General features: G+C 30.2%; 1 protein-coding gene and 1 long non-coding RNA gene across 2 annotated transcripts; one reads left to right on the top strand and one right to left on the bottom strand.

Moving 5' to 3' along the window:
* Positions 1-348: 348 nt before the first annotated feature.
* Positions 349-12,326, top strand: LOC134235560 (platelet endothelial aggregation receptor 1-like; the record flags this gene model as incomplete). Its single annotated transcript, XM_062717697.1, has 10 exons — positions 349-592; positions 1,027-1,266; positions 1,383-1,520; positions 1,957-2,097; positions 2,350-2,490; positions 2,966-3,106; positions 3,760-3,891; positions 4,183-4,326; positions 5,446-5,539; positions 11,638-12,326. Coding segments are annotated over 10 exons (1,761 nt in total), but the record flags the coding sequence as incomplete, so codon positions are not given.
* Positions 8,058-11,315, bottom strand: LOC134235544 (uncharacterized). Its single transcript, XR_009985423.1, has 7 exons — positions 10,627-11,315; positions 10,204-10,270; positions 9,865-9,917; positions 9,548-9,656; positions 9,028-9,111; positions 8,468-8,562; positions 8,058-8,138 (listed from the first exon to the last, which is right to left on the bottom strand). It is a non-coding gene; the product is annotated as an uncharacterized LOC134235544 (long non-coding RNA).
* Positions 12,327-13,359: the final 1,033 nt, after the last annotated feature.

The following is a 13,359-nucleotide window of genomic DNA, read 5'->3' as shown; positions in this document are numbered from 1 at the left end:
CCTGGATAATTATTTTACTTAAGTAAGAAGAAGATATTGATGTCATTGTGAGCTTGTGTATATAATATTTCAACATGAAAACAACGATATTTGTACTGGCTAGCCAACTTGTGCAGATTTTTAGTTTCGGTATGTTCAATACAATTATTTCATTATCAAAATTATGTAGAGTAAAATTTGTGAAAAAGTAAACCACAATAGAGGACTACTTTTTTTTTCTTATCATTTTGAGAATGAAAAAAATACATGTAATGTTGAAGAATGTCTACTCCTATCATTTTTAAGATTTAAAATGATAAAATGATAATAAATTGTACCCTAATACGACTTTTTTTATAAAAACTTTTTTTCCAAGAGGATCTGTCTTTTAAAAAATATACAGCACAAAGCACAACGCACATTGGTTGTAAAACTACAATATGTAACTCTGTATACGGTGCACCTAATGCAGTGGATAGGCTCAATAATACTTGTACAAGAACGGAACCTATTAGTCCAGGACATACCAATACAGTTTGGTGGTATGTAGATTTAGGCGATGTGTACAATATCTATGAAGTGTCGATCATCTTCAAAACTTACGAAGGTTGGGGTATGTACATGTACATGTTTTAGTTTTCATTATTTCATTGCATATTAGGCCTTAAATGCAAGCATTTTCGAGTAATGTACAAATACAGTATTACATTAATGTTTTTTTTTTTTAATAAATATTTTATGAAATAACGTTTTCTTTTATGTACAATACAAACAAAGGAAACCGATTCTACTCAGTCACAGAGAGAAAACATGTATAACATTTAAAATATTTAACCTCAATTCCTCTCTTGATAGTCCGAAAACACTTTTTACTGTTCGTTGCCTCCATATATTTTACTGACACTTGAATGCATAGGTGAATAAAAGTACATTGTATTACTCAATAGTATTTATAATGTTTAAACGACACACATATCTAATTTAAAAATGACAAAATAGAAATGAATTTCAATGTTGTTATGCATAATATTCACTGTTCATTCTTAGAATCAAGGCAGAGGGGTCGTTTTGCTGGATTTTCTCTCTATCTTTCCAATTCCACAAATATAAAAGAGGGTACTTTGTGTTACAAAAATAATGACGAAATACCCACCTTAGAGTTCAGTACAACCTGCATTGGACATGCTCGCTATGTTTTCTTCTACAACGAGAGACTCGGAGGAATTACATATCCTGAAGGATATGAAAATTTGTCTTATACAGAGCTTTGTGAATTTATTGTCCTAGGTAATGGCCAACTAAAATTTAAGCCAATATATTCGAAAGCATTTATTTAAAAAGATTCTTTATGAAGCTTTATGCTTTGGGGACAAATATGAACCACATTTTTTTTTCAAAAAAAGGCTGTGCCAGATTAGACATGTATGGAGAAAAATGTGAGTTGAAATGCCCTAAAAATTGTCAGCAAAAAAGTTGTGATATTGTTAATGGATCTTGTCATTTCTGCAACCCAGGTTGGACTGGTGAATTCTGTGATATAGGTATTTTTTTTTGCTAGAGAAAAGATGATATAAGAAAGGAATGCCTTAATTGAACCTATTTTGTTTGCAAATTATGTAACTATTATATATCAAAAATATAAAGAAATGGTTAACTTTCCATGAACTTTCCAACTTTTAATGTTCAAAACTCTACCTATTAGCAACAGTTCTTACATATCTTTACAGTTTTTGTCACTTAAGATCATATTAGAAAAATAATAATTTTTGCATGTTTTAATACAATGTACTTGGGATTTCAACGACTCAGAAAGCATGAATTTTTATTTCTTTGATATTTAAAAAAAAATACAGGCCCAGATTCCCTTTTAAAACCATGCCTTGTTCATTATCAATTATTTTTTTCAATAAACTATTGGCCATGGTAAGTCAAAGGTCGTAATTTTTTTCCATTATATTTAACTTTTATTTCTTTCAGAATGTACGCATGAGACATTTGGTCTGAACTGTAGACATAATTGTTCTGGCCACTGTTTGGAAGGAATTTCTTGTAATCACGTGACCGGTTATTGTGACAAGGGATGTGCTTCAGGATGGACTGGAAAATATTGTGAGATATGTAAGAATGAACTAATCTCTTACTAAATTATAAGTAGTATTTTGGAAAATTCAGAATCAAAGGACGAAAATCGTGGAAAATAAATTTCACATAGACAAACAAGAACAAATGCCAACGAAAAACTATATCAGAGAGAGAGAGAGAGAGAGAGAGAGAGAGAGAGATAGATGCATTAAGAAATTAATTTTGATAAAACATTAATTCTACAATCTTTACATTTAATAAATTTTCTGCTCGGAATTCTTCTTAAAGCATGTGATGATGGAAAATATGGTCCAGACTGTGCATTTAACTGCAGTGGCAATTGCAAGAATAATTATCAATGTAACAAAGAAACTGGACACTGTGACGTTGGATGTTACCCTGGGTATATTGGAAAAGGCTGTACTGAACGTAAGCTAAAACTGCTGTTCAAATTATATTTTCAGTTAAGTTGCTGTTTGATTGGATAGAAAAATAATTGTATACTATTGTCTACTTGACAATGAGTTACGCCAGTAAGGCATCAATCCTCTTGACATTACTTTAAAATTAAGATTCATTAAAAAACATTTTTGAGGGAAAATTTGTCCTATTTCTGAAGAAAAATAGAATCATAAGAAGTGAATTTGATAACAAAGTTGTACTTTTATAGCCTGGCCTGGAACAGTTTCAGTATTTTTTTTATAAACTGCCTCGCATTTCATAAAGCATTAACTGACCCAACCCAGGTTATTTCAGTACGTATTACTACATGTATTATTATTATTAGTTATTATCATTCCTTAAATATAGACATTCTAGTCATTTGCAAACAATAGTTACCTTCTTTTTTGAAAGTAATATGATGAAACAAGTTGCATTGCAGTGTTACATTTTTCTATTAAAGTTTGTTCTGCTGGAACATTTGGAGAAGATTGTTTAAAACTCTGCAGTAGTAATTGCCAATACAATGAAACATGTAGTCCCTTTAATGGTGAATGTATGAACGGTTGTGCTCCTGGATATAACGGGTCACGATGTGGCACAAGTACGTACTAAAAATGTAATATTCTTTTTTATTACATTGATCTATGCAAATAGACATATATGGATGGTAAATTCAAGAGCAGTATGTTCTTAAATCTGTAATTAAAAATTCAGTAGGTAATACATGTAAAATACCCTCCCCTCGATTTTTGGATACAAATGATTTAAAAGAATATGCATAAGATTGAGGAAAGATGATTTAATTTCCTAGTTCTAATTCAACAACACGGATCATTAGAGGATTTCAAGCTTTAAAAAAAGATGATTTTAAATGTTACCAAATATTACAATGCCATGAAAAGGAACAAATTGAAATGAAACCTAAAAAGCAGACTATGAAAAGTTAAGGCATTTTGTAACTATTGCATTAAAAATATTTTTATATATAATCAGAAAAAATCTATTCCTTCTTTCGAAATGATTATATATAAATTAAAAGAAAGGAGTATGGGCAAAATAAAGCATTATTTGCGATAATTTCGTCAATTCTTTTTTTAAGTTTTGAATCCCTTACCTTTTTTTTTTTTTTTTTTGCAACTGGTTAAATATTCTACCAAATTAGGCAATTAAATGATTTGCTATAGAATAGGTTTTGAGAATTTGCAATTATTTCTAGTTTATTAATAGACGTTTATTTTCAGTACTTATTTTCAGTTTGCCCAGATGGCTCGTTTGGTTTCAATTGTTCTAATGTATGCTCTCCTTACTGCATTGACATCTGTGGATATGCTGATGGCAAATGTAGATGTATGCCTGGTTTTAAAGGCTCCCCGTCCTGCGCAACAGGTATGAGATGACTTAATTTCACCTTGAGGAATAGGAAATTTTATGATTAAAACTAAACTAAAATATCAATGAAACAAGAGTTATATTTTTGATAAAATGAATGTAAAACAAAATAATTAGTTTAAAGAAACTGTTAATTTAGCCAAGAGCGCTTTCTAATACAGTGATTTAATTTATTTTATTTTATTTTATTTTATTTTAAACTAAATTTTGTCTTTCTATTTTTTTTTCAACGACAACAGGTTCGTACAGACATTTAATGTAAAACTTTTTTTTTCAAATCAATTATAGCCTGTTCAGAGGGTTCTTTTGGGATAAACTGCCAATACAAATGTAGTGGTCACTGTGTCGGTAACGAGACCTGCAGCAGGTATGACGGAAGCTGCTCCAGAGGATGCAAAGAACCGTATTCAGGTTTAGCTTGTGATGTGAAATGTAAGTTTTAAACTTTCCTTTTTATTTTCTATCTGTTCAAAATTCACAAGCAATTCAATTAAGTTGAAATTTATCCTTATTAATATGGTGACGTTGCTACTGTTAGTGCGAGCGCATGTAAATAAAATTAGACCGGGGTCGTCAAACCGCACGTAAGGCTCATAATCTAGTCAAATGATGTGTTCAAATTTGATTTATAAGATTAATTGATATAGGGTATTAAAAAGATTCAAATACCCAGAGGCCAAGATTGTTTCCGATGAAAGAGATCTGGGATATTTTTCATCTGTTTATATACCGATACTAAAGTGAAATAAAGAACATTACAAAAATACACCAAAACACAGGAAAATAGTCACCAACCCATTCACGTTGATTTTTAAGAAACATTATATACAGTATCCTACAATCTAATTTTTGAAAGGGGGAAATCATAAATAATTTAAGGAGTTTGCTTAATGTCAATTGCACGACCTTTTTACTACCAATGAAATGTCAAAGGGTGCGGCGAATGATTTTATATTATCATCCTTTTCTCGGCACAACGTCGGGCAGCGGGAATTCAATTGGAACAACATCAGATTATTCAAAGATATAGGCCTGGAGCCATAAAACTTAATCGAGCTCACCTTTGATTTCAGTATCACTTTTCAACTATTAATTCCTTTGGTAAAAAGTGATAAGTTCCAATATAAGCTTATATAGCTTAGTTTTATGCCCCCCAGGTCTAATCTTGAAAAATTAAACATATATTGTCAATAAAAAATTCAAACATTCACATTCAATTAGATCGGGGTACTTGTTTGATGAATAGGTATGTTTCAATCGAAGTTTAAAAATGAAAGAATACTTATCGAATTATTCACATGTAAAAATCAATTTACCTAATGTTTCAATTCGGAAATGTTCTGGTTTCAATGTGCATCCTGACAGGATACAAGCAAAATCTGCTGTGGTAGTATTAAACACCTATTGCCAGACTTTAGGACAGTTAGTCGCCCTCTAGCAACCTTATTCCCTAATAACGCCCTGGGAGCCATTTAACTTGCTTTTGGCAACATATTATCCAGTTATTACTGTATATTATTTTTCTTCAAGTATCGAATTCTTTTCCTTTAGGCGACACTTCAACAACTACATCAACAGTAGGATTTGCCATAGTAATTGGAATATTATGCATTGCTTTGATAGCTGTCTCCTTTATATTCTTCAGGTACATATGTATAATCACTGCATGAAAAGTCGGGTTTAATTTTACCTTAAATGTGATTTAAATGCTGCGATTATTTAATGTTTAAATGCATATTATAACATATTGTGGGATCGTAAATGTTAGAAAATAATTAGCATTTAATACGAGTTTAATGAAAAATTAAAAGAACAAATTTAATAAAGTTTGGAAAATGTAAACTTACTAATACGTTCGGATTTTAGTCTGCCGTAAACAATTATTATACCTCTAATATACAAAACGTATAATTATTATTAAACATGGCCATAAAATTAAGTTTTACGGTCACATTAAATTTGTTCGTTTAATAAAATTTAACGTAGATCTTTACCTCATTATTTTTTGTTAAATTCACACTTTACTTTATAATACTTCCAAAAATTAAGTTATATACGGAGAATTGTAAACTTACTAATACGTACAAATTTTATTCTTTCATAAACTAATATTAAATTTCTTGTATATGTGATGAAAATGTACGGATTAAACCTTCCCATATAATTAAGATTTAAGGTTGTATTTGATGAAATTTAACATTATTATATTATTGCATAATATTTTTATTTTACATTTATTCCATCAATAATTTGTATGGTTTACAATTGTGGGTTTTTTGGCAAGTATTTTACAATCTTACACAAATCCATTTCTCATTCAATTTTATTAGATGTTATCTCAACAGTGTACAAACAATGAGTTCTAACAAAGTACAAAATATTTCAAATTTAAGCCTAAAAGTCAGAATTAAAAAATTTACAATCGAGATTGTAGCTCAATTATAATGTGCTTGGGTATTCTTGGGTATAATTTCTACATACTAGTAGTAAGTAATATACTGAAGTAATTATAAATAATAAAAGAATAGTATTGTATGTAAAATTCAAATCCGCAATAAATCAAAACACAACAGGTAAAAAATGTAGTCATTCTGGACTCCAAAAGACTGCAAAAACTGACTGAAACTGCCCCTATTAAAACTTCTGCATGGATTGTAAATGGCTTTTCAATTTCCCACAATAAATTATATCATACTTTGCATAAAAAGAATAAAAGTTGCCAATAAAATTTGTCCATTCTTTTTACATGTACATTTTAATAAGACACACTAAGCCACTAACAGAGAAGCCTCACTCGCCCACAAGCAACAGCAAAAGGATCGGTCAGAGACACCACCTTTCTCTTGCTTGGGTATCAAGATCTGCAACTTACTGCCAGTAAAGCTCTTTTAGTCCACCCTTATATTGTTTTCCAAGTATTTCCACAATAGATGTCCATGCACTAATTATCCAAGTTCAACTTGAAAAATACTTAATGTTGACTGTGAAAAATACAAGACCCAAAAAAACCCTTTATATCATTTGGTTATGTCAATTCAAATTAAGGAAAAAGTATCACAATTACACAAAACAATAGCAGCTTAAATTTGTTTACAATACATGTAGCTCATTTCTGTTCCAACTGCTAGGTTTATTGCTTGATGATTGTAATATAACATATCCTCATTAAATCAACGTTACATTGGAATGCAAAACATTTCATTAGTGATATTTTCAACTTTGCTTTAAAATATCAAAAATGAGCTCTGAAACATGCACATATAAAAGTCCTGTATAAACATATGTAAAAGTATATTTAACATTTTTTTAAGCCTTAATTACAATTCCATAACTCATAATTCACAAACTCTCTTACTTCAAATGGAAGGAAACAAATTAATATTTTACTCTTGCAATTCTCATTACTCTTGCAATATCAATTGTAATATTCATTAAAATCACAATTCACCCCTTTTTTACTCAGAAATGTCTCTACCTCATTTGCCTATTCTATTTTTTTACATCTATGACTCACTAAGCCACTGACAGAGAAGCCTCACTCGCCCACAAGCAACAGCAAAAGGATCGGTCAGAGACACCACCTTTCTCTTACTTGGGTATCAAGATCTGCAACTTACTGCCAGCAAAGCTCTTTCAGACTACCCTTGATCATAATTGTCTTATTTTTTCCACAATAATGTCCATGCACTTATTATTTAAGTTAGACTTGTACATATATGTGATATATAAATCGAGATCAAAATGTATGTGATTGCAGATTACACAACAAACCAATAAATGTTTAAACAATAAAATACATAACAGTTTTAATCTGTAATCAAGCATAAGAAAAAACTTTCACTGTCAAAAATACAACACTAGGTATATTTTTCTTATCTAACATTGAATTTGTGCAAAACAGTAGCAACTCAGATATTTCATCTCTAATAGCCCATCTTTGTTCAATTAATACATCCATAGGTTTGACTCTTTTAGATTCTTTATTTGTCCTTGTTCTTCTTATGCTCTGCCTTTTAGAGTGCTTTGATTTGAGAATGGCACTTTTGGTGTCCTGTTCTTTGAAGACATTCTCACAATCATTAGAACGCAACTTCAGCTTTCTAATTTCATAGATAATATTATCTTTAGAATCATTTTTTGTACTATGAAGACGTAAACAATATTTAAAACTGCTTTTCTTGCTTCTTCTTCTCTTCATGCCAAGAAGTTTTCAGCTCTGGAGAAGCACACCTAGCTCCTAATTTCTACAATAAACATAAAAATAAATACCCATTTGCCTATATATACATATTATATGTGTGCTTCCGGATTTATGCAATTGCATATGTTAAATAGTAAAAACAAAATCTGAGTTGATTTTAAAATTATCATTTGACCTAGAGGAAACACAGCTCAATTTTGCTTAATTAAAAATTTACAGACGACTACAAAAAATATGCCATTTTTTTCAAATCTGGGTAATAAAGACAGATAATTATCTATAATTTCAGGCCAGCGAGCTACAGATTTCGAAGCGTGTAAATTTGGGACTAATGATTTTTTTCACCATCTTTTTTTTTTTGGAGCATTTTACCTGCTTGACCTTGAACATGTTGAGGTGCCCTTTTCTCTGCTCCTCCACACTAATTCTTTCATTTAGCAGCAAGATACTATGGATATGGTAAAAAGCTTTGATAAACAAAATATGAAAAATTAATAACAGGTGTGGCTCTCCATAGAAAGAATATACAAAAAAGGAGAAAAAATATACAAACAGGGTATACTTATGACTAACATGACTACGGCAAGAAGATAACATTTTACACAATGAAAAAAATTCTCTGTGTCATCTAGTTAAGTGAATTGCATAAAAAAACATATAATTATATGTATAGATCAAATTTATAGACGACAAAATATGATATGAAACATACATAATGGTACCGTAGTCCGAGCACATGGAATTTGAAGATTTACAAAGTTTAGGAAAATGCAAAGAATAGCATTTACAGCATTTATCATATTAAGAAACACATATATATAGTTTCACAGCAGCAAGCTGCAGAATTTGTGGAAGTACATGTAAATTGGGGACTGGTGACTTTTTGCCATCTTTTTTTTTTTTTTTTTTTAGCAATTTACCAATGTATTTACCTGCTTGACCTTGAATATGTTGAGGTGCGCAGCCCTTTTCTTCGTGTTCCTCCACGATATTTTATTTAATGTAGCAGAAAGATACTATGGATAAAAAAAAATATGAAAAATTAAAAGCAGGTATGGCATCTCATAGAAAAAATATACAAACAGATGTATTTATGATATAGAGCAAGTAGATAACATTCATACAATAATAAAATCCTCAAACTTTGTGATCTAGTACATATTATGATATGTATTATATTAAATTTAGAGACGACAAAACATGATATGAAATGGGTGTACATACTCGGAACACATGGAATTTAAGAGTAAACTTAAATGCAAAGGTTAGCATCTACAGCATTTAACATGCAAGTTATTGGGATAATGAACAAGTGATTTAACATAAAGTAAAATATATTAACAACTTACACTGTAGATAGCAAGTTTTTAAAGTGAACAACAAATGCAAACTTCCAGTAAATGGTGGCAATCTCATACACAATAAGTTGTACAACAAATGATTAGTTCGTACCTCATACTGGATAGCCAAATATCTGGTCAAGTCACTTTCAGGAAGAGAGCCTCAGCAAGTTTAATGTTGATCATTCCCATAGCTACTTCAAACTTTTCTGGCACAATTTCTGAAAGAAAAGATGTATCTTGCAGGGATTTTTATTCAAACTAGGAATAATTCTCATGAATGTAAAAATTTGAAAAGTTTATAGATGACCGACGAATACCAGACACAGAACAGAAAACTCGCTCGGGTCTTAAAATGGCTCAGGTGAGCTAAAATAAATCAATTCATGTGATTTTATTGATCTTATCAGAAAATTTAAGAAATCTTACCGTTGTGTTAATCTTCATACTGCTTTTGTCATTTCTTGTGAGCATTTGGATTCCTGTAAATAATGCATGCATAATTGTGCATCATAGAATGTGATAGCTATTTTTAATAATTCATGCCTACGTATTTAACGTAAAAAAATTATGCATAGCTCAGAATCCATTGCTATTGTATTTTTAGGATAAGGAAAATAAGAATATAAACCTCGTATTGTCTACTTGGTATATAGCATTTCAAGTTGTTGCAATATTTTTTATACTCTTATGCTAAAAGATACAAGTTAATAAAAACATTGTTTGTTTATTTGTGATAATAGAAAATTTGAGCGGTATGGTTCTCACCATTTTCACAAGCTGTCTACATAGCCTGCGTTATGGGAAATCGTCTCAGGCACAGTCCACACTGCAACTATTTAAATAATCAAAATAAGTGCTCAATATATTCTTGAGTAGGCATTAAGAAATAAATAAATAATTTATTACATTGTACAACACTCTCTGTAAATGCTGAACAGAGGAACACTTTAGTGACAAAAAATTCTGAAACCAATCCCAAACGAGAAAATTCTGGTTAAAATCCATCTTTAAGTTAGATGGTTAAAAGTGTTAAATAATTATTACAAAATGTAAATAGCGCTTGCCCAAACGTTTTTACTGCCAGGCATTTTATGTGTACAGTCCAGACTAAGGAACAGTAACATTATCAGTAGCAGAGGCAATTATTCATTCAAGGACACATGATAAAATTTTGTACATTGTTCCTACCGCTAAACAGGGTCGTAAATGTCTTCATCTTCTGTTAAAACATAAATTCCATCCAAAGTTTATCATGCTTCTCCTTTTCGAGTAACTCTCTTTCGCCCCTTCCTCCCGTACAACATCATGATCAAGTTCAACATGGCTGCGTGGAACTCTCCAAAAAATTGAATTTCGGCGCGGTGTGTTGTTTTTAAATAAATTGCTTTTCGAGCCCGACTTCGATCCCGATGTAATTGTACTACAGTGGTAGTCGATAGAGAAAAAACTAAGTTATATTCCACAGTTTTGAAAAATCTACATAAGGGTAAATAAATAAAAATGAGAAATAAATAAATTAAAATGAATAGGGTGCCTAAATATTTTTTTTCAAAAATGTTTCAACATAAGTTTACATTAGGTATAAAGAATTATTTATGACATATTCAAAATACCAAAAATGTACTTAAACTTTAAGTATAAGCATATTTACTTTTACATGTCGATATTCTTAAACGGAACGTATAATTATCTCAATTAAACTATATTATTCTCGACGTATTTTGCATTAAATATGATTATACTTATTTGAAAACTGTATTTAATTATATCACAATATATCTCATGTAAAATGTACCGTTATACATAAATTAAATTCAATACAAGAAATTTACTGGAGTAAACGAATTTATTAAATTATATTAAACGCGACTTTTCATGCAGTGAATGTTTCCAGCAAAACATATCAAACCATATTTTATTTAAGTTTCAAAGACTATAACATTAAGAAAAATCAAAGTTTTACGACTTCTCTTTCCTCTTATGTGTTTTCTTTGTAAATGAATTGTCATTTTATGGACTGTAGAACAGTATTATAATCTAAGAGACATTCTTAAAGCTATACGTTAGTTTCGAAATACTTTTATTTAATTTTCAGGAATCTTTGATTCTTAGAGCCGTCATTCAAGCTTAAAGTGACCCCATGTTATTTTGAATCAACTTGCTATCCAGTTTAATGATAATATACATTATCTCTTACAGGCAGCGACTCAGTTTTGTTATCAGGGTAAAGGGGAGAAAATTAATACTGAAAACCGCAATTATTGAAAATTCACCTCCGAAGAGAGAAGATGAAAAACCTGATTATTTTGAACTTGAAGCTTCCGGCAACACGCCTTCATATGACACGTTGACTAAGTCTAAAAATTCACGCTATTTCCTGAAAAAATGCTTTGATGTAAAGGAAAAATTGAGTAAATCAACACTGAAAGATAATCGTTTTGTCAAACATTCACCTCCGCCGCAAAAAGAGGATGAGATTCCTAAATACTTAGAACTTGATGCTGCAAGTGACATGCCCTCATATGAAAATTTTCCTGTATCTTAAAATTATTGCGCTTATCGGAACACATTATTTAAGGAATGACTCTAATTCTTGGGCAAATTGTTCGATTATAACCTGGCTTGGGTCAGTTTACGCTTTTTTTATAATCCGCTTCGCTTCCTTAATGTCTGAAATAAATGTTTAAAAAAGTATGTAATTCCATGAACAACAGGTATACTATCCAACATAAAAGAAATTACAATGGGAAACTCATCTTCATTGCAAACAATCTGAAAGATATCATGTACATATGTCTTTTCAATTTTGATTATTTATTTTATTTATTTGATACCAATTACAGATATTTTCATATTATTGTATAAAAACTATGTGTTTTCAACGTATACGACGGCATAGAAATAAAATAACAGTATACAAGCATATGATCATTTTAAACTGATTACATGAAGGGTTTGAATGCAGCAGTCTCATGTATGCCCATTTAGTAAGATAACGCCATCATCTTCATTCTTTAAATTGTAAATTCCAACTTACTGTAATCTAATCCGTTTTAAGAAGAAGGTACTGTTTGGTTTTTATTATGCCCTTAAAATTTAATGTTTTCAAAAAGATATGAAATTGAAAACTATATAAAGGAGGACTATTTTGGAAATATGACGTCATCAACTTCGTACATTTATTAGTTTAAACAGAAAAGCCTGAAAATGACTCATTAATTACAGGGTTCTTTCCCTTTAAAAAACAGTGTCATCAGGCGTGGCCCACATTAATTTTCAGATATGTTGTGTAAAATCCTTAATGAAATCACATTTCTTAAAATTTGTGTAGGCTATGCATGTGCTTTTTATTATGAGGAAAAAAAAAGGAACTAAAAATTCATTTCTTCTGCAACTTTTTAAGAAAACATGCATTTGAAAAATTCAGTGATTTATGACGTTACAATTAGCATTTAGGAGGTCAGATCACTTCCATATTAAAGAAAAATACAGTGTCAGTTTGTATTGAACATTACCCGTGTTCTTTCTTTTTCTGGTAATTGTACTTCGAAACAAGAATTTAATCGAAATTAATTTTTTGATTTGGATTTCGCAGTTGTATTCTTCCTTGACTTTGAGACTTTTATTTAGTTTTATTTTTAAGATAATTTTATTTTTGGTTTGATCCATTTCTTTCTTTTGAATGTTTAAATTTTATAACCAGCTGTAAACAGAAATTTTTCTCGTAATTCCTTTCTTCTTTGAACTTTAGTAAATGTTTTTGGCTTTCCATAGCATCAACAATTAAATGATTTAACTAATGTGAAAAAAGTTTCGAATTACTATTAATAATATAATTTCTTCCAGACATGATTTGCGACTGAAAGGAGAATTTATCTCAGTTTTTCAATATTAGTTAAACAAAAGATATCAAATTGGGAA

Source organism: Saccostrea cucullata, unplaced genomic scaffold (assembly GCF_032062105.1).
Source record: "Saccostrea cucullata isolate Sc308-1 unplaced genomic scaffold, CSIRO_AGI_Scuc_v1 ctg969, whole genome shotgun sequence".
Classification (NCBI taxonomy): Eukaryota; Metazoa; Mollusca; class Bivalvia; order Ostreida; family Ostreidae; genus Saccostrea; species Saccostrea cuccullata.
Note: the sequence above shows the minus strand (reverse complement) of the source record. Positions and strands in the feature narration are given on the sequence as shown.